This window comes from Pan paniscus, chromosome 14, assembly GCF_029289425.2.
Source record: "Pan paniscus chromosome 14, NHGRI_mPanPan1-v2.0_pri, whole genome shotgun sequence".
Lineage (NCBI taxonomy): Eukaryota > Metazoa > Chordata > Mammalia > Primates > Hominidae > Pan > Pan paniscus.
In genome coordinates, this window is record NC_073263.2 from 42,882,349 (window position 1) to 42,908,950 (window position 26,602).

At 39.8% G+C, this 26,602-nt stretch overlaps 1 protein-coding gene across 1 annotated transcript in view; it reads right to left on the bottom strand.

Annotated features, from left to right (window-relative positions):
• Positions 1–26,602, bottom strand: part of ENOX1 (ecto-NOX disulfide-thiol exchanger 1) — a 409,234-nt gene that overhangs the window by 189,647 nt on the left and 192,985 nt on the right. The window contains exons 6-7 of the mRNA XM_063595931.1: positions 8,533–8,676; positions 7,598–7,735 (exon numbers count right to left, since the gene is read on the bottom strand). Of these exons, the coding sequence (XP_063452001.1) occupies positions 7,598–7,735; positions 8,533–8,676 (282 nt within the window). The remainder of the gene's footprint in view (positions 1–7,597; positions 7,736–8,532; positions 8,677–26,602) is intronic.

A 26,602-nucleotide genomic window follows, 5' to 3' on the forward strand; every position in this document is an offset into this window, starting at 1 on the left:
CACTTTTCTCTTCTTTGAAGGGGATAAGCTCCTTTCATCTCAGGTCTTTGAACAGGACATTTTCTGCTTTTAGAACTTTCTCATCTTTTCAAATTCTCCATTTCTTTCTGCTCTTCCCTCCTGCTAACTAGATAAGTCTAATTTATCCTTTAGGTCTTAGTTTGAATATTACTACTTTAGAGGAACATTTTCTGAAGCTTCTCCAATACCTCCAAACAAAGTTAGGCTCCCAATTCCTCTTTATAACATCCCACAATTATAATTAGTCATTTGTATAATTATTTGATAACATCTTCTTTAGAGATACGTGTTCTCCATAAGAGCATCACTGGTCGGTCAGGCCAATTGCTGTTCCTCTAGTGCCTTGTAAAAAATGCTGTAATACTGTGGTGAGTAAATAAATATACCAATGTACTGTCCTAATGTCCTGGGGAAGAAAGGGTAAGTAACTGCACAGAGCGTAACAGAACTGTCACAAGTACATGAAATCAGGTACATAAATTGTGAAACATAAGTCAAGGGCCTATTTGTTTTCTGACACTTGATAGTGAGAAATCTTTCAACAAGATGGAAAATAAAAACAAAAGAGAACTCTGAGCATCGTCCTTTAGAGACCCCCACTGGTACCCGCCAGGCTGTCTGTATCCCCTTCATCATGGCTGTGTCAGAGAATGCCACCATTAATATCTGAAGGGACTAAAGAAAGAAACTTTGCTGGTATAAGTATGATTTTCATTTTAAAAACAAGCATGTGGGGTGGTTTATCAACAGACAGTCCTGAGTGTATTTGTAAGCTGAAGAGACAGTTTCAGGCAGGATTTCCAGATTCTATTTTTTTTATCTCTGACCACTTCTCTCATTTCAAATCTTGGAGTGCTGCAATAGTAGGAATGTAGTGGGACACAAGAGAGGGATCTGGAGACCTGGCTGCAGGGTAGGCTGAAACCTGAAGGAGCATCTGAGAGCTTCTTCCTAATTTCACAGCAGAGGTGCGTCTGGGCGTTACGGTCCCCAGGGCGTCAACAACCATCCCTATGTTGTGGCCACCAAAGCCATACCTCCATCAGGCCTTCCTTCCTGCTTGCCAGGCCCATAAATCTCCCTGCTCAACACAGGTTTTCTTTCAACAGGTTCCTCAAACTCAACATATCCAAAAGGAAATGAGCCATCTTACCCATCCTTCTCTTTCAGCCTTCCCCACCTTCTAAGCAAATGGCTCTATGGTTAACCCCACTTGCAAGTCTAGAAGCCTAGGAGTCACTGCTGATTCTTCACTCTCCTTATGTTCCATGTGGTCTTAGTCATCCATTCCTGTGGTTTCTACAATGAAATGTCTCATGAATCCCTTCAGGTTACTCCATCTGTACTGCTCAGGATAATTGCTGGCATTACTGCCATCACTGTCTCTTATCTAGGTAACTCCTGTCTGGTTGCCAACCTTTCCACACCCCCATCAGTCCTCTATAGGGGTTACAAACATGCTCTGTAAAAATATAATTCTGATCCTGCTACTCCCCTGCTTAACTCTCGTCAGTGACATCCTATAGCACCCTTTATCTATTAGTAGCATAACCACTTATCATGTTAATTTGTTTTTGTGTATTTACTCTTTTCTGTTTCTCCCACCACTCTAAAGCATGACAGTAAGGTCTATGTCCTGTATTCCCAGTATTTAGCATAACATCTGGCTCAATAAATCTCAGTTAAAAGAGTGATGCTTGAGGAGATGAAAGGATTTAACAAATCCCTCTTCATATCTGGGCATATTAAAGAGGATAAAGGTGTTCCTGTGAGGATTAAACAACCCAAGAAGGAAATTAGAAAAAAGTACTCTGAGGAAGCAGAGAAGAATGAAAATAAGTGGAAACACCAGTGAATGGGAGAGGGTAGTGAAGGGGATGGAGAAGGACTTGCAACCTATCTTAGCGTTCCATGAGATAGAAAGCTAAGTTCTTCTCAGAATGGCAGGAAACAGAAGCAGTGACAGTGAACCCAGAGCTTCTGAAAAAGAAACAGCAAGGTATGAGCCAAGGAACACTTAAGGGTGCTGATAGACCCTTACAAGTGTGAAGAAGTCTTTTGTTGGCTCCAAATTAGTCACTGATAAAGGATGTGGCTCTATGTAGTTAATTGGGAAGTATGTTGTCTTTTTTTTTTTTTTTTTTTTTTGAGACAGAGTCTCACTCTGACTGTCACCCAGGCTGGAGTGCAGTGGCACCATCTCGGCTCACTGCAAGCTCCGCCTCCCGGGTTCACGCCATTCTCCTGCCTCAGCCTCCCGAGTAGCTGGGACTACAGGTGCCCGCCACCATGCCCTGCTAATTTTTTTGTATTTTTAGTAGAGATGGGGTTTCACTGTGTTAGCCAGGATAGTCTCAATCTCCTGACCTCTTGATCCGCCTGCCTCAGCCTCCCAAAGTGCTGGGATTACAGGAGTGAGCCACCGCGCCCAGCCAAGTATGATGTCTTTTTGGAACATGTGTTTAAAATAGCACAAATGGCATGCTAAGAAGCTTGGAGTAAAAGACGTGTATCACCCCAGAGTCAATAATGGCTAAAGAAATATTGTTGACAATAGGAAAGGAGATTTCAAAAAGTTTATAGAAAAGCAAGGTATTATCTCACGGCCAGAGAATATCCAGAAAGCACTATTAGTTCCCATGCAGGCCTGGGCAAGAAACTTAAAACCTGGGTACTCAGCTCCTGCTTTTCAGCTCTCCTTCCAGTTGATGATTATAACTTTGGAAAAGAAATTAGGTTATACAGGAAGAGCGCAGCTGGTCACACAAGAGGTGCCAAAGCTTGGGATTTGATATTCTAGATTTCAACTTGTGACACCAGAGGTGGGGCCTTCTGAAAAGGGACAATGTGTGTCACAGAAAACTGAGAAGAAGGTTTCAGGCAACACCTGACCCAAATTTTGAAATTTGAGATTAGGGAGTGACCCTGTTCAGCACAAACATAAACAAAATTGTGAACTAGATCATGCAGAGGATATCATATGAGGCATAGAAGGATGGATGGTAGTGGAGAAGGATCTCCACAGTGAATATTCTAGCGTCTCATGAGAGGCTCACAGGTTTGTTTTTTAATTAATTTTTAAATTTTACTTTAAGTTCTGGGATACAGAATGTACAGGTTTGTTACATAGGTATACATGTGCGATGGTGGTTTGCTGTACCTATCAACCCATCATCTAGGTTTTAAGCCCCACATGCATTAGGTATTTGTCCTAATGCAGGCATTTTTTAAAGGCTAAATTAAGTTAGGAATTGTACGTAGTAGATCCCACTCTTTGAGAACTACTTATTGCACATTAGCATAGTAAAGGCCTTGGGAAAACCTACAAAGAAAGCAATTTATCTATGTTTAACCCAGAGTTTGCCACCATTGTTAGGCCACCTAAGTATAATACTTATGTGACCTCCACTCTACCTTACAACAGTGGAACACGAATGTTCCAACAGATTGGTTTAAAAAACCTAGATCTACACCAATGCACAAAGTATTGACAACAAACACAAATCAAAGGCAACAAAAAAACTTCACAAAACCAAAACAAAGTATGGGGAATAAAACAAACAAGAAACAATAATGGAGGTAAGTATCATCTCACAGAATAGCCAGGACTTTGGAGTATGGGATTTAGGACTGGGGTATAACTGTGTAATGGTATATTTGGGATAAAAGGAACAAATTCAATGTAATGATCTCAAGTAGCACTTCCTGTGAAGAAGGTAAACAGAGAAGTTCATAAAGGTGGGAGCAGAATCACGGTGAGGGGAACATTTGGTGATGATGAAAGGGGAGGGAAGTGGAAGAGGCGTCGCTGTGGAAGTGCATGACAGCACATCTGAAAGGTGTGCTACCACAGTAATGAGGGATTTGATTTCCTGGGAAATCCTTTTGATAAAATCAGAGGATATAAAAATTTTACGCCTTGCTTTACTGATAATTTTAATCTCTCAATAAATTGAAGAAGCAGTGAGGAAAGGGATTTAGTGTCAGTTTAATTTCAACAAATATGGGAAGAGTGGTTGGTCATTTAGAAATATCAGAAACTTTGGGAGAAAGCCAAGTACTCATAAAATCCAGCCTCTCCATAATCCTGTCAGAAATGTTTTAAAGAGGATTTCTTGGAAGGAAGGTTACACTAAATAATCGTTAAGTCCCTTCTGAAACATTAAAGGCTGCCTCTAACATTCTGCATTCACAGTTGAAGAACTCCAGAGGTGGCCAGCATGACACCTGAGCAAGCAATGGCATCCGTGGCTCTATGGCTACGTGGAAAAGAAACATAGTGCTGCACACCAGGTACAGTAAAAAGGGCATCAGATATGTCATATAAACATACCATAGAACCATAAGAACTGAAACAATGTGGTCTTGGAATAAAAATAGATAAATCAGTAGTAAAGAATAGATATTTCAGAAATAGACAAAAATATGCATAAGAATTTAATTTCCAATAAAAGGCAGAATTAAGTCACTGGGGGCATGGAAAATAGGGAATATAACAACTTCCAGAGTGGGCAAACCTTTCTGCATTTAGAAATGGAATAAAAAACTCATAAATGAAAAATTAAATATAAAAACCATAAAAAAGAACTAACATTAAGAGGCAAAACATGGACTAGATAAATATTTTTAGGAAATACGAAGTCCAAGGATTAAAATGTTTAACAAATGCCCAAATATAAACCAGAAAAAAGAAAATTACCAGGAACCCTATTTGATAAATGGATACAGTGTGAGAATAATTATTTACAAAAGAGAAAATGTGAATAGAAAATGAAGGAGAATAAGGAAATAAACAAAGGTAGTTATAGAATAATTTAAGATAAAATAATAGGATGCCATTTTTGCATATCAAATTAGTAAATATTAAGTCCATATGTATAGTTTGGGAATTAATTGACCAGTACTTAACAAGAAACTTGAAAATGCTCATTTCTTTTGACGTACTAGTTCCACATGTAGGAGTCTATCCAATGGAAATAATTCTAACAGCTAAAAAGCCCCATGCATAAAAATGTCCACTGCAATGTTTTAAAGCAAAATATTATTTGCTTTAAAAAAAGCAGAAAGGAGAAAGAAAGAAATAAGAACAAAGGAGTAAGAAGAATATTTAATGTATGCTTACCATATGGAGGTTATATAAATTATCCCATTTAAATCTCACAGCAGTTCCATGAAGTAGATATGATCACCATTTTATAGAAAAGGTAAGATGTTTTTGCATGCTCAGGGAGACTAAGTTCTTTAAAGAAACTTGGCTAGTAACAGTGAAAAAATGGAAACAGCCTAAATGTAAATAGTAGAATGGTTAAGTAATCTAGAGATTTGATGAATTATTTTTAAATTTTTAATATAAAAGAATACAATGGAAAAATAGTTTAGGATAAGATGTTAAAAATGCATAATAGAAAATGTTATATTCAGTATGATTGAAATACACAGAAAAAAGACTGGAATAAAATAAATAAGCACTAACCAAACACAACAGAACCTGACCCTGAGATTGTATCAAGGAATGTAGTCGGCTGGTGGCCCTGAGAACAAAGCAAAGTGCAGTTAAATTATCAGGCTGTGTAAATGATGAAGGGAAGCCCAGAAAGACCCTGAAAGGCTCAAAAACAGTTTAAGCAATTTGGCTAACACAGGAGATAGAAAAAGTAATTTGGGGCAGATACGGTAAATCTTCTATAATGCGTAGGGCTGTAATTCTTTTCATGGCAAGTTGCTGGGAAAATCATAAATTGGTCATGGTTAAAATGTCAGAAGACTCAAAATTACAAGAAAAAATAATGAATTATGAAGGTTTTGGCTTACTCTAGAAGTCGTACTACATTTTCTGAGAGAAGTAGGAGGTGAGACGAGAGTAAGTAACTTCTGCTCTGTGAATATTTCAATTAGGCAGCTGGGGAAATGTGGGTGGAAAAATAGAAATCTTTACTTTCAAGTTATTAGAAGAAAGTATCTGTCTACGTAAGCTTTAGGGAAGAGGGGCCTGGGATAAACACATGTTCAAGCCATAGAAAATGTCATTTATGTACACCTACCTCCCTGGAGCAGACTAATCTTCAATTGTATGAATTTGATAGCATTTTGAAGAACTTAATAAATATCCTAAATATAATGTTTTAAAACTCAGCCTTTGTATTTCCTTTGTCTCCTACTTTCCCTGGTCTCTTAACCATTTTCATATTCTTTCTTATTATATTAAAAAAGAAACCATATATATTATATATATGTGGATACACATATACACATACACACATGTACACACACACGTACACACACACACACACACACGTACACACACACACACACATATTACTACAATTAATTTGGAATTTTTCATTTATGGCCACTATTGACCAAAAAGAAACACAACAAAAAACAAATGCTTGGTCAACTCAGCATAAAGTACACAGGTATGTGGGAGTAGAACTTAGCACATTCCAAAAGCAATTGGTTTCTATTTAATGAACACCATCTACCCTCACCTACTTTGATGGCCAAAAAGTGAATTTTTCTTCTGCCACTGTAACAATGACTACTGCATAATACCTGGTTGTCACCTCTCCACTATAAATTCTGAGAGGGCAGACCATACTTGTCTTGTTTACTGCGGGAGCCCCTGCACCAGACAGCGGCTCAATGAGTATTTGTTGAATGAATGAATGAGTGAGTGAATATACAAATCCTACTCATCTCTCCAGGCTTAGCTCAAGCCCCACCTTCCTGATAACATCTTTCCTCAAAGCCCCAGTGACCGATCTGATTATTACATTACCAGTCTGCACCACTACTTAACACACCTGACTCTACACATCATTTTTATCATTGTTTTTCAGGTGTTGGTGTTTTGTTTTGTTTTTTTCAATTTAGAGAGAAAGGCTCTTCAAAGACACTTATATACATATATATTTATTCTATTTCTCAAAGCACTTTTTACAGGACACATGTAAAATCCTCAGCAAACACCTGTTAAATTCAATGGTTAAATCTTTTAGATGACTTTTGACTTTGTGGTATTTCTAAACATTTTCTCTGCTGAATGCATGCATTGTATTAGGATTTCACCATGTAGTGGACAGAAAACAGGGAATTTAGTGTCAGCTGAGCTGAGTTTATAGCTCTGCCACTTCAGTGCTGGAAAAGTCACCGAAACTCTGCTCTTCTGTTTCTCTATTTGTAAAATGGAAACATTAACAAGAGCAATAACAAAAAGAAATATCTACCTATCATAAAGGGAAGACAGTGCAATCAAATGGGATAATGTAGGTGAATGAGTTTTGCAAATTGGAAAGCAAATATTAGCCATTCTATTTACCAATTTTAAAAAACGCAATTGATGTTGCAGGACTGTGTATAGCAATAACAGTTAGGGTGGCTTTTTCTGAGAACAAGGCTATTAGGCAGAAGAGAAAGGTGGTGAGGAAAAGAATCTCAAGTACAACTTGCCAAACATGCCCCAGTCATAAATAAAAGACTGTGTCCAACACTCGCGGTACGGAGAGATTACCAGGCACCTGTCACCTACACCCTTCGGCACTGCTGCAAGCATCTCTGAAACCAGGAGAAAGCTTACCAGACACGAGCTGCTGTCCAGGCAACCCTACGGGAACCATGCCCAGGTTATTCATGGCTGTAGCCCAGGCTGTGGGATCTGTCACGGACATGTTGAGCTGGGTCGTGTCTATCGCTATACTCCCCAAACCATCGGCTGCTGTGGGGAAAAACAAACCATGATTTAGAGTCCACAGGCAAGGGTGTTTGTTTTAAAGAAAATCACATTTCTAGAGATGTGAGGCTTCATTTAGCACATTCCCAAACTACAAAAAAAAAAAAAAAATAAAGAACTATAATCTGCAGCCATGTTTTCTCTAGACATAAACACAAAGTGTTTCCAAATACTTTCTGGGAGAAAACTTAATGACATGTAGTTTATATTATACACAGCATGCTATTAAGGAGGTACCCCTGGAAAAAAATCGAAGAATTGTTTCCTTCTCCCAGTGAAACAACGTTAGTTAAGTCACAAGGCTGAGAGGCAAAGCAGTAATACTCTCTTGGTAAAACAAGTTAATTGGCTTACTGTTTCTAGGTGTAATTCTTGAGCAGGCAGGCCTTCTATCTAATAAGAAAATAGTTGTCAAGCAGTAGAACTGGTCCTGACTGAATTTATTAAGTGTTACCTCGTAATCTATTCCTTCCTTTACAAACTTTTACATTATTACACTAAGAAAATACAGGTGTCTACCTAACGTGACTTTTCTGAAGGATTTCTAAATAAATAAATCAAATTTAAAAACAAGTAGCACAAAGCTTAAGAAAACACAAAACAAAATAGAAGAATGTGTCAAATTTGACTTAGTGCTCTTTCATTTTCACTAGTTCTACAGACTGATTTCTTTATGGGCCCAGGCTCCTGGTTCAATGCATATCTTTCAAGGTGGGGCAAGCTTTTCCACTAAGAACTCAAAAAATCCTTGTTTGTGTCCTGTGCTGGCCACTGGCATTTACCTGCAGCCATCATCTGAGGAAGCTCCTGGGGAAGCTGGGTGATGTTCTCAACTCCACCTGCATCTACCATTGAATTATGAGCGTCCAGAGGGGCAGGAACACTTTGATGGCTGAGTGCAGGGTCCCCTCGGAGGTCATCAGATTCTGCAAAACGGGACAGAAGTGTGGTGAGAAACCTTAATAGTTAACTGAGATAAAACATCAAGGAACAAACTGTTATCTATTCAAAATCAAAAACAAAGACCGATTTCCAGTCTCAGGCACAGAAGAAATGCTGCTTCCCATCGCTCAGCGGCTGTCTTGTGGCTCAGTTAAAACCTTAGAGCCCTGTGAGATGTGTGGGTCAACTCATCGACTCACCAGGAGCCTGGGCTGGCTGAATAAACAGCCCCATTTGTGAGTACCTCAAAGGCCTTGCTTCCTACTGAAGCACCTTCACAAATGGGGGCTTATCAGTCCCTGCACAGCCTTTTCCACACACACTACACATCAATGGAGAGGGCAGAGTCAGGGCTAAAGAAGATTTTTTTAAGTTAAAAAATTAATTGATGCTGTTACTTTGGAAGATGGTCATCTGTGGAATGTATTCAGAGAGGAAAAAAAGTTGGGAGGAGGAAGGAAAAAGCAAGAACCCATTCACCATGCAGCTGGAAAAGGAGGGTACCTAAATTACAATAGTCAGGAAAGGCAGAAGAGAAGAATGGCATGCTGTCCATAAAGGAAGATCTAGAGGGTGTTAGGGAGGCAAAGGAAGAGCATTTGGTTTTTTCAGCTCATTGGAAAGATAATTTAATTGGAAAGATAATTTAACTGGCCACAATTTTTTTGGTTTGAATTTTCCTTAGAATTGCCCAGCTTTTATATATATATATATATTTATATATATAGTCTTTTAATGCACTTATCTAATAAATATAAGTACCAATTAAACATTAAAGTTACAAAGTTCTTCTCAATCTCACACTATTTATAAAATGCTATGCCTTCTCTCCACCCTTAGAAATGCAAAAACAGAGCTTTCACATGTATTTTAAGTGCACTTTCACCAGTTCAAAACTCAGATGAGTGGCATGACAAGTTTGATCTTAAGTAGATTAGACATAAAAACTAAGTCTAAATATTTATTTTTATTTTAGTATAAATTTAGAAGTTTTTCTAAACCATGTTCCTGTTAATGATGATTTTAGAATTAGATCTTATGGTTTGACAGTGTATCTAATGTGAAGTTCGAACCTTTTATGGCATGTCTTTTTGTTTCTTTCATTCTTAGGTATAAGAATCAGTAATTCCTTGAGCACTGTACTGTCAAAAAGAACTTCTGATCAGTTGAGCAGAAGTTTAATTCAAATGGAAGCTAAGGGTTCAATTCTCAAGAACAGGTGAATAATGAGCAAATAGTTTTTATGGTCTCAAGAAATCCCTAGCCCTCAACTAGAGGAGTATGTAAGATAGTGTGGAATTTTTTTTCCAATTGTCTGTCAGGAAGATGAATCATCATCATCATCCAACAGTGAATGATTCTAACTTTGGAAGCAAATTGTACTGAGAATAAATATTTTATTCCTTCCCACTATACTATCCAAATGAACTCAGAACCTGCATGTGTATTGTGCATCAATTATCTTAGGCTATGGGTGCCATCAGACAAAGAGATTCTCACCATAGAAAATAAATTCAACAGCATAAGAAATGCATAGCTAACCTAAATGTCTGGTCTATTCACCAACGATCTTTCTACGATGAAATCTCAAAGCACTTTTCTCTCTCCACTTCCAACCATTTCAGAGTAGCAAGGCAGAGTCAGGCTAGAATGTGTTCATTCTTTTGTTCAAATGGCCCTGTAGCAGAGCTGTTTCAGATCTTTGCAACGTCACTATTTGTCTTACTTATCTCCCCAAACGAAGTTTAGTGGCTAGCCTCCTTCTACCTCAGATTCTTCCCAAATGGGCATTAATCACACATTTTTTTCTCTCTAATGAGTCTGCAGTTCTGGAACACTATATCAGAGAACATCCCTCTACTTTGTAGGCTCGTGACTTGTGCCTGACCCACCACATTTCACCTTGACTTTTTGTTACACTGTTTTAGGGATGGCTTTAGTTTTCCTTGGCTCTGTAACAGTCTGCTCCAATGGCAGTCTTCACTTTAGTGGTTACAGTCGTATAAAGGTGCATCAAGTGTCCTGGAGACCCATCGTTTCTACCTAACACTTTCATGGCCATCTTAACAGACTGCAAGTGTTTCATTGAAAACAGTAACAAACTGCTACTGTTCCACTGAAAAAAAGCATTGTTCTGTTGGCAAGATGTGGTGTATAAACCTAGATTTATCCCCCAATCAAACTCTTGTGACATTCAATGTATTACATCTCTTCAGTCTCCCAATCCAATTTTTTTTTTTTTTTTTTTTTTTTAGTATTTATTGATCATTCTTGGATGTTTCTCGGAGAGGGGGATGTGGCAGGGTCATAGGATAATAGTGGAAAGAAGGTCAGCAGATAAACACGTGAACAAAGGTCTCTGGTTTTCCTAGGCAGAGGTCCCTGCGGCCTTCCGCAGTGTTTGTGTCCCTAGGTACTTGAGATTAGGGAGTGGTGATGACTCTTAATGAACATGCTGCCTTCAAGCATCTGTTTAACAAAGCACATCTTGCACCGCCCTTAATCCATTTAACCCTGAGTTGACACAGCACATGTTTCAGAGAGCACAGGGTTGGGGGTAAGGTTATAGATTAACAGCATCCCAAGGCAGAAGAATTTTTCTTAGTACAGAACAAAATGGAGCCTCCTATGTCTAATTCTTTCTACACAGACACAGTAACAATCTGATCTCTCTTTCTTTTCCCCACATTTCCCCCTTTTCTTTTTGACAAAACCGCCATCGTCATCATGGCCCGTTCTCGATGGTCGCTATCTCTTTGGAGCTGTTGGGTACACCTCCCAGATGGGGCGGCTGGGCAGAGGCGTTCCCCACTTCCCAGACGGGGCAGCCAGGCAGAGACGCTCCCAACTTCCCAGACGGGGCGGCCGGGCAGAGACGCTCCCCACTTCCCAGATGGGGCAGCCGGGCAGAGGTGCTCCCCACTTCCCAGACGGGGCGGCTGGGCAGAGGCGCTCCCCACTTCCCAGACGGGGTGGCCGGGCAGAGGCGCTCCTCACTTCTCAGACGGGGCGGCCGGGCAGAGGGGCTCCTCAGTTCCCAGATGGGGCGGCCGGACAGAGGCGCTCCTCACATCCCAGACGGGGCGGCCGGGCAGAGGCGCTCCTCACTTCCCAGATGATGGGCGGCCGGGCAGAGGCGCTCCCCATCTCCCAGATGGGGCGGCCGGGCAGAGGCACTCCTCACTTCCCAGACAGGGCGGCCAGGTAGCAGCGCTCCTCACTTCCCAGACGGGGCAGCTGGGCAGAGGCACTCCTCACTTCCTAGACAGGGTGGCCAGGCAGAGAATGCTCCTCACATCCCAGATGGGGTGGTGGCGGGGCAGAGGCGCTCCTCACTTCCCAGATAGGGTGGTGGCCGGGCAGAGGTGCTCCTCACTTCCCAGACAGGGCGGCCGGGCAGAGGGGCTCCTCACATCCCAGACAATGGGCGGCCAGGCAGAGACGCTCCCCACTTCCTAGATGGGGTGGCGGCCGGGCAGAGGCTGTAATCTTAGCACTTTTGGAGGCCAAGGCAGGCGGCTGGGAGGTGGAGGTTGTAGCAAGCCGAGATCACGCCACTGCACTCCAGCCTGGGCAACATTGAGCACTGAGTGAGCGAGACTCCGTCTGCAATCCCAGCACCTCGGGAGGCTGAGGCGGGCAGATCACTCGAGGTCAAGAGCTGGAGACCAGCCCGGTCAACACGGTGAAACCCTGTCTCCACCAAAAATACAAAAACCAGTTAGGCGTGGTGGCGTGCGCCTGCAATCCCAGGCACTCGGCAGGCCGAGGCAGGAGAATCAGGGGAGCCCGAGGCAGGGAGGTTGCAGTGAGCTGAGATCACAGCAGTACAGTCCAGCCTCGGCAACAGAGGGAGACGGGAGAGGGAGAGGGAGAGGGGAAGGGGGAGGGGAGGAGGGGGAGGGGGCCAATCCAATGGTTTTAATGACATACAACTTCCTGTGGCTACCATGTGCCTGGGATGGTGATTCTAAAGTAAGCTCTGTCACATCTTAGGAATTTCCAATAGTCTCAAGTCTGCCGTGACATTGTTCACAAAATTTAAGTTGATTCGGTCACTCATTTTGGAAGAAAGGTAATACTTTTAATTAATTACCAACTAGTAATTTATGAATAGTTGCAAGAATGATTTTGGTACTTTGTTAGCATCTATTGTTCCTATTGAATACCTGCCTCTTTAAATGATTCAAGACCATAATGCCTTATTTATCATTCACATCAATTTCTCTGCCTTAGTTTTATTATTTCTAAACTATAGAAAAGATTAATCTTCTTAGTGATGTTTATTTACACACAGAGATGTGGGGAGTTAAAAATTATAGCTAATAAAGCACTCTGAATACAGTAGGTGATAATTATTACTATTTTATTTGGAAATGTAGTGTTTCCATTAAGATACCCTGGGATCTTTGTGTTCTGGTAGATAATTATGTAATTAATTCTAAAACAGTGAGTAACACTTGATATTTCTAAAAGTAAGTGTTGCCCTAGTTTTCTGTGCCACACCTCAGTTGGAGCACAATATTTCATTTTCCACCATTCCTTTATAAAATTATATGAGGTAGGCCAGGTGCGGTGACTCACGCCTGTAATCCCAGCACTTTGGGAGGCCGAGGCAGGTGGATCATCTGAGGTCAGGAATTTGAGACCAGCCTGACCAAAATGGCGAAACCCCGTCTCTACTAAAAATACAAAAATTAGCCAGCGGTGGTGGCGCATGTCTGTAGTCCCAGCTACTCAGGAGGCTATGACAGGAGAATTGCTTGAACCCGGGAGGCAGAGGTTATAGTGAGCCAAGATCACACCACTGCACTCCAGCCTAGTTGCCAGAGCAAGACTCCATCTCTAAAAAAGTAAATACATAAAATAATATAATGTAATTTAAGGCTGGGCGCAGTGGCTCAAGCCTGTAATCCCAGCACTTTGGGAGGTGGAGGCGGGCCGATCACCTGAGGTCAGGTGTTTGAGACTGGCCTGGCCAACATGATGAAACCCTATCTCTACTAAAAATATAAAAATTAGCAGGGCGTGGTGGTGCATGCCTGTAATCCCAGCTACTTGGGAAGCTGAGGCAGGAGAATCACTTGAACCCAGAAGGCAGAGGTTGCAGTGAGCTGAGATTGTGCCACTGCACTCCAGCCTGGGCAACAGCAAGACTCTGTCTCAAAAAAATAAAAATAAATAAAAATAAATAATATGATGTAACTTAAAAGATGTATAAATATTTTCTCTCTAGGTTTTTTCTGCCTATGCAACTACAAAAACTTTCAAGAGATTCATGACCAATTATGAAATTGGCAGTTTCTACTTACAGCTTTAATGAAGTATGAGCACCACAAAACAAGCTGATACACAAAATGCCAAGGATAAAAGTACAGCTTTGTTTGGCCTTAACAGATATCTAACTTGTTTCCTGTTAAGATATATTCAAGTATAAAATCTCATATCAATTTCATAACTGTTCAACAAAATATATTTATGTTCAGTATTTCATTGGGCTAGATAATGGGGCAAATAGTTTTTGAAACTTATCAAGTCTATGAAAATACTATTTGGCTTTAAAAATGGCACAGGTTTGGGAGGCTGAGGTGGCAGGATCACAAGATCAGGAATTTGACACCACCCTGGCCAATATAGTGAAACCCCGTCTCTACTAAAAATACAAAACTTAGCTGGGTATGGTGACGGGTGCCTGTAGTCCCAGCTACTCGGGAGGCTGAGGCAGGAGAATCGCTTGAACAATTTCTATAGGTATCAGGGATACACACATCATGAATAATAAAACCTACCTGTAATTGTCCACAAAACACAGATTCCTGTTAAAGGAGGGTAGAGATCAGCTAGGTATTAAAAATCCTTCTTATTGAAAAAAAGAAATAGGCTGGGTGTGGTGGCTCATATCTACAACCCCAGATAGGAGCTAATATCTATAATCCACTTTGGGAGACCAAGGTGGGAGGATTGGTTGAACCCAGGAGTTTGAGACCAGGCTGGGCAACATAGGGCGATTTCATCTCTACAATAACCTTAAACAGTTAGTCAAGCATGGTAGTGCCCTCCTGTCATCCCAGCTGCTCAGGAGGCTGGGGTGGGAGGATTGCTTGAGCTGGGGAGTGAGGGGTGCAGAGGTTGCAGTGAGCTGAGATTGTGACACTGCACTCTAGCCTGGACAACAGAGTGAGTCCCTGTCTTAAAAAAAGACAAAACCAAAAAAAGCATGATTTTGTTTGATCTAAGTCCTTAGGTTTATACCTATTTCAATAACAAAATAATTGTGGTGAAAGAATCAGATTTGTTAATGTCTTGTAAAGAGTTGATACCAGGCCAGGCACGGTGGCTCATGCCTGTAATGCCAGCACTTTGGGAGGCCGAGGTGGGTGGATCACTTGAGGCCAGGATTTGAGACCAACCTGGCCAACATGGTAAAACCTCATCTCTACTGAAAATACAAAAATTAGCCGGGCATGGTGACGTGCACCTGTAGTCCCAGCTACCTGGGAGGCTGAGGCAGGAGAATGGCTTGAACCTGGGAGGCAAAGGTTGCAGTGAGCCAAGACCAAGCCACTGCACTACAGCCTAGACAACAGAGTGAAACTCCATCTCAAAAAGAAAAGAGCTGATACCAAAGGAAGCTTATTTCATATAGTATCTGCAAATTTCTTATTTTATAAGAACTCTCCATTAGCATTATCATGGTATATATTTACAGTAAAAAGAAAGATACATTTCCTTCCAAAGTTCACTCTCCTTTTCCATCACTAAGGAAATACCTAACTTCGATCTTCACATAGTCAGTGCCATACTCTCTTGAGGTTATGGAAATGTTTCATGGTTTAAAACAATATAGATAATTGTGAAGTAGGTATGCTTATGTATTAACTCTTTGATTTTTTAAGCAACTATGAATAGTAGGGGAGATACTTCTGCTTCCTGTAATGATAAACTATGTAACTGTAGATCAATCTTTCCACTGAGGAACAACTAAAAATCTTAATATCTTCCATCAGTTTTGTAAAATTCTCATTATCATCTCTTCAAATACAAAAGCAGTTCAAAGGACATTCTGTGATTATTGTAGTGGGTTACTAATCTGGCTTCTAAGGAGAATGGGTCCTGTTAACTACTGGGTGTTTCATTTTATTGTTAAGGGAGGTGAGTGGAATCTGCAAGTTTAGGGGCAGAGTAGGAATTGCTCTGTAAAGTGTGGTAAAAGAAAACATAAAAGCTGAATGTTCCAAGGGGAAAGAAAGGAGGGATCTTTGGTGCCCACCCATGAAGAAAAGACGACTACAGAGAAGATCAATGACTTAAGCAGAATTTCAGGTGGTTTCACTGGGAAGCATACAGTGTAAATCTCTCCTCAGCCCCTCCTCAGAAATGTCAGCTAAATCTGTTACTCCTTAATTCTTAGATAGGAGTAAGTTTTGGGGTATTGGGGAGCACTTAGAGGAGAGTTTCAAGAAAAGAATGAAAAGGTAGATAATGGGATTATATAACATCCTACATGATAACGCATGATAAAGTCTCAAATCTGTTAAATATAGAGGATGGTGATTATTTGTTAATGATCAATGTCAGCTGATTAATGGGAAATAATAGGATTAAGGTTTTGAGGAATAGATTTAGATTAGGCATATCATGGGGAATTTCTGATGAGATGACTGTAAAGTAGGAGTATTATATCAAATAACACTTAAAAGCTCTTTCTCAGTGATGGAGAGAAAAGCCATTTCTTGGAAACAGTATGGGCAGAAGATGGAGTTGGACAAAGATCAATTCAGATGGGGTGAACCCTATAGCACTTAGTGTCAAACCCATGAAATCAAAAGGTCTTCTTTAGTATCTAACTAGTTATTCATATACAGATGCTCCTCAATTTATGATGAGGTTACATTCTGATAAATCCATTAAGTTGAAAAAATAGTAAGATGAAAATGTATTTAATGCTGGCAATACAACAGACAGTCCTCAAATGACGATGGTTTAATTTACAATTTTTTAACTTTATGATGGTGAGAAAGCGCTGTGCATTCAGTAGAAACCATAACCCCATCACAAGTTGTAAGGAGCTTCTTGACTTGGAGTTACATCCCAATGGAGTTATGTCCCAAAAGCATAAGTTGAACCATCCTCAATCAGGGACCATCTGTGTTTATAAAATCACTGAACTTTTTCCTGAAGTGTCACATCACACTACATTGCACCTAAGGAGAGATGCCACTCCTACTCTTTTTGCAGTTTTCTGTTAAGGCAGAAAGATAAAGGAGATATATACTCTTTCTCCCATGCTCTCATAGCACTCTGTACCTTGCTCTATCCCAGCACTTTCACTCATATTCTAGTTAGTTTATCTCTATCATGTCTCTAATAAACTATAAGCTTAGGATGATCAAGGAAACTAGTCATCTGTGCATACCCTGCAGCTAGCAAGCAAAGTACCTGAAATGTGGTAGGTGTTAAATATATATATAATATAGTTATAAATTTATAAAATATATTTTACATTTTATATAAAATATAAATATTTTACATGTAATTTCAAATGAATTCATGCAAGGAGGAAAGAAGAGAGGAAAGTAAAAAATGAAGAAAAAAAAGGAAAAGAAGGAAATAATAAAGGAACCAAGAAAAAAAAAATCTCAGTTCCAGAATTTAGTCCCAAAGCTTGGAAGTTTAAAGCTAAAGAACACAATGAGGGTGGAGGGATTTTTCTTGTATACTAGAATACAGATGAATTCAAAGTGTCAAAGAATGACAATTAAAAAAAATCTGTCAGATCTTTCAAGATAAGCTTTAGATGCACTTAACAAGTCACCCTCTAAGCTTTAAGATTCCACACCTCCCTGGCAACCAATGTAGGGTCATAAGCAGGTTACAGTGATGTTCTCCTTTTGTGAGACTTCTTGCAGCTGCTCTTTGAATGAGCTGAAATCTATAAATAACTGCATCTCCAGACCCATTAAGCAGTACATTAGTGTAACAAAGGCATATATGTACAGTACTAAAGAAGTGAAATTGTTGGAAGAAAGGAAAAGTTTCCATCTGGCATGCACCACAGAGGATGAAAAGCAGACCCAACCATTTCTCAAACATGAAATTCCATTATTGGTTTGTGATTACATCCTCCACTTTTCTACTTTGTATAGCAGCCAATTTTAACCTACAAATCATCATCTTTCCATCTTAGAGAGGACATGGTTTCTAAATGGGTAAGGTTTTACCCACAGCATGTCTATCTTTGAAGAACTCTATATTGAGAGAAAGAGACAGAAAGAGAGATGACCTGAAAGCCCCCCTCTAAAATCATGCAATCAAACAAAATGACCAAATGTGCCAAGGAGACAACTCAACTAGCATGTGCAGGACAGCAGAGAAGAACAATTTTCTTTTGGCACAAAGAAAAATATCACTCGGCATTACAAATATAAGTGTAGAGACATGACAAGTAAAATTATTTTTCTCAGGAAAACTTTGCTTTTGGAAAAAAATATGCTTTATATATCTAAATTGAACAAATAACAAAAAAAATCTTGAGACCTTATGTATAAAGTGCCCCTCTTTCCATTAAAAACAGAACAGAAAAGAAAACAGGCCTTGATGCTACTATGGTAATATGTAGGGATTGGTACCATCGGAGGTTTCCGGAAGCCACTGGAGGTCTTGCCACATATCCTCTGTGGGGAAGGGAGGCTACTGTATGCAGTTTTAAAGTCTTTGTATAGGCAGGTTTTAAAGTATAGGACCTTTCACATTTAGACTTCTAGAGATTTTCTGAAAAGGGCAACATTAGACTTGAAGACAGTTTATGAAATACGTAATGGCTCAACTCCTTCCCCTCATTCATGGATATCAATCAACCACATACACAACCTGCTGTCACATGTTGTTGTTTTCTACTTTCCAAAATACACAGACCATAAAAAAAAAAAGTGATCACTGCTAGACTTTGCTGGTGAGTAAATTATTTAAGAAAGCAATATTATCAGTAAACATAAGCCTGGATCCATTAAAGCTAGAAGAGTCCCATTTTACGCAAAGCTTTTCTAAGCCCCTGGGATTCAGGGCAAACACATACAGGTTCATAGAGTAATTCATCAAGGTTTGAAGAATCAGGTAAAACCTGAGTTTATCAATTCCTACTTCTCCCAGATAAACATGTCTCCAAAATGTTTCTGACAGGCAACTATCCAGCCTCAGCTAGTGATGGGTGTGGCAGCTCACTGTGCCAGATAGTCCTTAGAGTTCACCGTTCTCTCTCCTGAGCACCTATCTGAAGAACAGGAGATCTAAATCTAAATTCTGTCCTCAAATCCTACCTCTGCAGTGATATGTGGTCTTGGAAAGTGACTCTTCTATCCCTGGAATAGGGATACTGAGGCTTAACTACCATCTTACCTAGCCACAGATAAATTTATGAAAGTAACTAAGGACATATCAGATAATTCTTGCCTCCCCCTGGTCAAATTTTTTCTGTGTTTGCACTCTTGTGTTCTTTTCACATTCACATTCTAAAAGTTCTAAAGAGTAGACAATGTAAACAGAATGTTGTAACTAAATAAAAGCCTCAATTAAAATGGCAAAGCTATGGACTCCTGAGACAGAGCAAGAGAGACAGGAAAGAGTCGTCTTGAGGAAGGGATAACGCCTCTGGGACAAGATTTCAGGTGGATGTCAGGCTTCAAAGATATAGCCATCAAAAGAGGTGAATTCTATAAACCATACACATGGCAACAAATCAAAGCATAATTTTGTATGCATACACAGTACAGAAAGGCAATGTTGGTCACATCCCGGCCTCTTCAGCTGCACTGATACACAGAAAGCAATTTCTGTAAACATTATTGTCTTCTTACATAAAGGAAATCAGACAATATATAATTCTATAATTTGTGCTGTTTTGTGCTCAGCTTTTTCATTATGTACTCATTTTACACCTTGACCCAACCGGGGAAAACATATTAAGCTAGAAAGTGGAACATTTTAATTGTAGTGGATAAATAACTGACCCTTAAATGGTGGCAAACTGGCAAATTAGTTATCTATTTTCCAAAAAACCCTGGTTAGAGCCCTTTAATTTATGGAAATCTACCTGCAATAAAACCCAGATCAGACCAAGACCAGCCTGAGCCAGTTGCTCATCCTGTTTAACATTTCTCCCAGTAGGGTGACAAATAACATATTAGTTACTCTTTAAACAAATGTGCTCTTAATGATGCCACTGCCGCATGATGAATAAAGCATTAGCCCTGCAGTCATGATCGCCCTGGGACAGGGAGCGTTAGCAGAACACACCCACCTTGCATGGATTGCCCTGGGTGAGAGACTGCTTTATCTTTCTCTAAATGACCACCCATAGCCCTTGCTCATGCTCTGTAACCAGTGAGCAAGAACAGTGGAGCCTTGGGTCCCCTGTGATGGTCCTTTTTGCTTCTCAGGGCCTCATAAATGGTATGGCTATATCACTGGGAGCAACCCAGAAGGCATGACGGGGTAGTTAGGGGAGGGCTATGGGGGCACAGGAGCCTGATGCAAATGACTGCACAGCAGCACATCCAGTTGGAAAGTTCTAGTTCAGCAGTGAGCATTCTGAGGAAATGGATCAAACCTTTAGTGCTGCTGGTTATATCCAGCAAGATTTAAATGAAGGTGCTCAGAAGAGAAAAAGGCCTGAGTGTCCAAAAGGTATTCAGGCTCTTGAGGCTAAAGGCAGATTAGGGGGCACAGAAAGGTGGTTCCAACCTCCAGGGACATACATGATTCAGAAGCTGAATCCTGGTTATTTCTTGGTAAAAGGTCTTTATGTTCTAGCTGCTTTTGGAGGTCAGGCATCATCAAAAGCAGGAATTCGCTACACCTGGTTATCTCAGCAGGCCCTCATAACCCAGAAAACCTCCACGGAGGCTCCTACCCCCATCAAAAGAGATGAGAGAATAAATGCTGATGGAAAGGCTCCAGCACTGAAGGCAAAGTTGAAGGGCACTACAAAACACTGTTGCTACAGACCCAAGGCTTTTACCCTCTGTCTGTCTTGGTCACAGATTTGCATTAAAATGTCCTCCACCCCTACCGTCCCCCATTAACACATTCTCCTTTTCAATAGGAGGAGATATTTGCCTCTTAAGAATGCCACATAAAAATCCTTCCTTACAAGGAGATGGCATTTGGAGGACTATGTTCCTCAAATAGTCTCTTTTTCTACTACAGTCTTACAGACCAAAAGACCCATCTGCCTCTGAGCAACTAGTCTATTTTTATAACTAGGGCTGTGTTCTCAACTAGGCACTAGAGGCATAGGGTCTACAATAATGATGAAGACCTGAAAATATTTTGTGTCAACATGCAATGAAAAGCACACTATCTAAAACAAATATTTAACTAAATGTTTATAAATTCCATATTTGACAATTCTAATTATCAAATTTAGTATTCACATGAAAGTCATTATAGTTGAAAACCATTTGTAACTGGGCTATCTCACTTTGCAGAAATTACTGAGTGTGCACCATTATGGAGAAATTAGAGCTGATTTTAAATGAAAGAAATAACTTGCAGGCAAATAATTTCAAAAGCAAAATGATTTAAAAAATCCTCTCCAAAGTTCCTATAAACAAACTTATACTAAACATCAGATGTGAACACACTTGTTATGTTTGATCTGATATGGAGTAAGTAAATCTGCTGCTGCCTAGAAAGGTTTTAAATGGCTGTGTTCTGAGGCACTGTCTCCTTCCTGCCTACTGTGTGTAAGATAAAGCTATACTTCCTCTCAAATTTGCCAAACTCAGTTCAGGATCAAATGCCATTCCATTATTTATTCATGGATTACATAAATAATTGTGGAAAAGAAGAAGGAGGCATGAGCAAAAATTGACCTTAAAGAATACAGATGAGAGAGAAAAACATCTGGCTCATGGTACCGAATGCAATTTCATGTTAGCTTAGAGTCATCATATGTATTTAGGTTTTATTATTTATAAAAAAGAAATCGTGCTGAATGTTCTTTGTGGGAACTGCAGTATATTGCTATTGCTACGATGGTTTACTATTTTCAAAGCTAGATGGCTTAAACCCAACCTAAACAAATATTTTAAAAGAATTCCCACCAGCATTATTACTTTTTTTTCGTTTCTAGTGTTAATGAAAAAGATCTTCTGCTTTTCAAGTCCTCTGATATCTTTACTCTTGAGCAATTCTCAATTTTATGGCTTATGATGAGATAATGTTTATTGAAAAATAACAACTTAAGAAAATAACCAGCAACTAGTGGTGGTTAAACAGTGCAGTGTCTGAAGTGAGGGCATTTGAGAACTGCAGTGGCTGTCAACTCCAAATATTCACCAGGCCTTGACTATTACGGCAATTAGGATGATGATTTTATTACTTGCACACTGAAGTAGACATATTTTTGTGTACTCATCCAAGATATCAAGTTGACAGTGTCTACTACACACAGACTTTTGCTAATAAGATAAAAATAAGGTCGATGTGACAGTGAGACACATAATCAACATAAAACAAAATGCACCATCATGTCCAGACTTCTCACTGTATGATCAAACCCTTACTTTAATAGGGGTCACCACCTTCATTCAAACGCACTCCCCAAACTCTTGCTATCATTCTTAACTACTGGCTAATTCACCATCCTTTTCTCCAGGGATAAAATTTGCACAGAAATGCAATGACACAGTTTTCTTCAATCTGAGAATAAATATCAATATACACTAGAGAGGTGGGGATTTTTTTGTTTTAAAAATATTATTGCTGATACATGTAATGAGTTCAAACAAAGCTAAAGTCTATAAAGTAAAAGGGGAATGCCATTCCCTTACTCCTTATCTGCCAGCCAACACACTCCCCAGATGCAACCACTGGGAAAATAGCTCCCTATATAGCAGTCACTGTGGCAAGAAACTCACATCCTCGATCTCATGAAAAAGACTCACAACACCTATAAGATAGATGTTATTCCAACTTTTTACAAAATAAAATAAACTAAGGTCCAGAAGGCTACTCCTTTGGATTTTTACCCAAGGTCAGAAAGCCAATGAATGGCAGAGCCCAGGACTCAATGTACCCTAGCCTGGATGTCTGTTGTTACAGATTTGGGGAACTCCAACTTTCTCCCACAAAGAGTCAGACTAGAAGGTTCCTCTGGGTTTAACTGGCTCTAAAGAGAGAAAGAAGTCTAGGGTAAAGGTTAGTTCCATCCCTGGGGGTAGATTTATTTATGCAACATATCTTTATAAGATGTTGACTGTATGTAGCACTGTGCTTGATACCAAGAACGTAATAGTGAACAAGACATAGACCCTGTCTTCAAAAAGTTTGCAATAATACAGTCAGGTAACTAAACAAACTAAAAAGTACCAGCAGACATGAACTTGCTATAGCATGGCAAATTAGATATTCTTAGGAACATGCCTCTTATAAGAAAACAACAACTAGATTCTGGATAAGACCACTTATTTATGTATTGCTAGGCTTTCTACTAGGCTTGGTAAAGGAAACCCTGCTAGACATCTGCTTCTAAAAAGAAACAAAACAAAAAAAGTTGGCTGAAACCAGAAGGATGAGCCAAGAGTAGTAAGTTGCTTGGAGGGAAAGTGCCAACATCAGCAATGCACCAGGAGATAGCCTGTCATGGCAAGGTCAAGCCCTGGTCTGAGGTTTCCATGGCAATCAGGACCTGAAGATTTGTTGCACCTTTACATGGCCCTTACCCCAGTCAGCCTTCTCAAACCCTCGACTTCAGTTTTAGAAGTAGGCAAGTGAAAGAATCTGGGCAAACCAGCAGAAATCAATGCTGAAAGACAACTCAAGACCCATGCTTTATTGAGAGGCACATTTTTCTTAAATAAGTCAGAATAATAATTGTGTACTTAGAGAAAGAGAGAGAGAGAACAAACATATAAAGTGTCTACCTAGGGTTGATCTGTAATCCAAATTGGGCTGAACTCAGTCCAAATATATATATTGAGGGCAAACTGATGGTTTGAGCTGAGAGCTTGGTATAAACATCATCATTATCAAGGACTGTCCAGGTCCATTCTCCCCATGTCAACAGCTTCTATTTGCAATCTCTAAATCATCCACACCCTCACCACAACTGTACTGCCTGATAGAATGCACTAGTGAGTGAGGCGGATGGCAAAGTAGAAAGGCTGCTCCCAGCTTTATATATAGAAAGGCTGGGAGGTGGAGTCAGGTTACTATTACTTTTTCTTACCTCACCCCCTTTCTGCCAGAACCTTTTTCTGTTCTACTTCTCTTACTTGTACCAAATACACTCTCTCTAACACGAGCTATCTCATCATGTTGGCAGCTAGCTACAAGGAAGAGGCCTGGAATGCAGTTCTCCTTTCTACCTGTCATTGGGAATAGGAGCTACAGAAACTAGGGTTGGTGAGGCGGGTGGGGGGTACCGTGGAGGTGGGTAAAGCCACAAGCTGGATAAACCAGAAAACCCAACTTCTAACTCCTATTTCAAGGGATAGCTGACATTCTAGAGGTGCTGAAAGAGTGAGGATCTATGTCAGTTATCATGTGGCACACTCAAATCAAAGTCCCTCTGCATGCTGATTAGAATCATCACCCATTGTGGCAGCTATTTTTTCATTCTCAGCAGAGACAAACTGAAACCCTGAGAACTGATCTGGGCAAGTCGCTTTCTCTGACTCTCCTAAGAAACGTGCACAGCAGTTTGGCCGCACAATTTGCATACCAGAGGAGAGCTCCTGTCACAAGTACCCTGTGGGCCAGTTTCCTGAGCTTTTCCACTTGATGCTTTCAAGCCTCATCTCACGAGTCATTGGAGAGGCTAACGTATAATGCCTTTTGGAGGAGCTGAAAGGAATAAAACATTACTAGCAAAACTGTCATATATTTTGAGAGTTAAAATCTAGATCCCTTTAGATAGGCCCTCTGAAAGAAATGCTTTCGACTACGATGGCAGCAGCAAAAACTCTGTTAAGGACAGCTTCATGAGCACAACTTCCCAGCCACTATTCCCACCTGAAAAGTACATATTCTGGTCTGCATTTTTTTTTTCTACAAGTATTTTGCTTTGATTCATTGTTGATACACATGAGAGCAGAATAATAAACTAGGTAGTTTGAGCCTGTGTGTGACTGGGATTCGGCATAAGCATCACAATTTTGGTTTGTAAATTCCTTTGGTTCAGTAGATCAAATGGGGAAAGACTTGCGTAATGTGAAATTCAATGACCAGCAACGGCAGGGATCTTTTGGATATGTAATCTGCTGTTGGAGCACATGCTTGGGGACCAAATAGATGAGCAGGCCATGTTAGGAAGGGCAGCAAGGAAAAGAGAAAACGTGAATTAATATTTAAAATGTGATGCAAAATAAAATGGAGGTTATAGTCATATCCTTCCAATTGTGTTGAGCTGAAATTGTTTCTGGATTTGGAAGCTCCTTGCTGAGCTAAATTGCAAAAATAAGATTATATGAGGAGAAAAGGTAATTTCCAAAATATAATAAACATAATACAATTACTGCACACTTATATATGAAATCCAGAAAGGTATATTTCTTTCACACCATGTGATCACAGTTTTGTTACAGTTTTATGTTCTTATTTTATGCTTTCCACTAGTTTTCTTGACTTTGCATATTCTTGATGCAAACCAGTGAATGCATATAAAGTGTAAACAATAGGCTCTCAACATGGAGCCTACCCAAATGATTTAACTGTGTAGCATTGATTGTCTTGTCCACTGTGTGAGCAACGTGCACAAAATATGCATTTTGTATGTTACGGAGGTCTTGCTGATGTGGATGAAGAAGTGTGAGAACTAGGATGGAGAAGAAGCTAACTTCAACAGTCTACTCTTTAGTGTCCTCCCTTTACATAAAACAAAACAAACAACTGATCAGCTACTAGTAAACAACAAACTTAAATTTGCTGAGAGGAAGTAGTTAAATAGCAATACCAAGATGTAGAGGTTAGGGAAGGTTGTTTTGCCCCTGCCTATTGACCTACATATACTGAAGCAAAATTGGAAAACTGCAGCATATTTGGTCACAAGGTCTTTCTATTTCCATTCATAATTTCTTTTCTTTATTCCCTCTTTTTTTTTGTTCTTCAGAGAACACCTTTCTTGATACGGGTGTTTTAAAATTCTGATCAGAACTGGCAGTGGGAAAAGAGCTGAGGAAATAATGGAGACTCATACTTATGTGACACATTCACAAACCCTATGAATTTTTAATGAAGGCACAATGTCCACAATTAGATTTGAAATGAGGTTTTCTTTGTAGGCGCTCTTACAGTAAGTGGAGTGCAAGCGAATTTTACTTTATATTCAGTAAACGATACCAAGTGCAAAAAACACTACAATTTAATAGAAAATAAAAACAAATTGTTGATTGTTCATAGCTCCTTTTTCATCTCTTAGATTTACAAAAGTGTAGCAGTTAAAAAAATTGCATTTCGTTTTATTTAAATACCACATGGATGCCAAGGCAACTCAACGGTACAGAAAGTCATTTTCAGTCATGACCTGAAGCTGTCCTTTTGCATTGTGTGGAGAAGTTTTTGTTTGTTTTAAACTGTAAAAATGACTTCTAAATGTAGATCTTTGGGGAGAAAGATATTAAGCTTCCCTATTTGCAAACTAAGCCATTTCAAATGAACATAAAAAAAAATCTAATAGTGTAGAAAATAAGGAAATAGAGTGGGCTGATGGCTACTTCGTTTGCATTTTGATTTTAAAGCTTAACTCTTGTCTTCATAGGGCTTAGGTTTTCAGCTTCGCAGAAACAGACACAGTTTCCCATCCTTCTTAGGTGGTTTCCAAAGTCCTTCAGTTTCTGGCTCCTGGTCACCTTGGCAACATCATTTCCTAAAGCTTCTTCTTCTCTTGGAGCTCCCACAACACAGATGCTT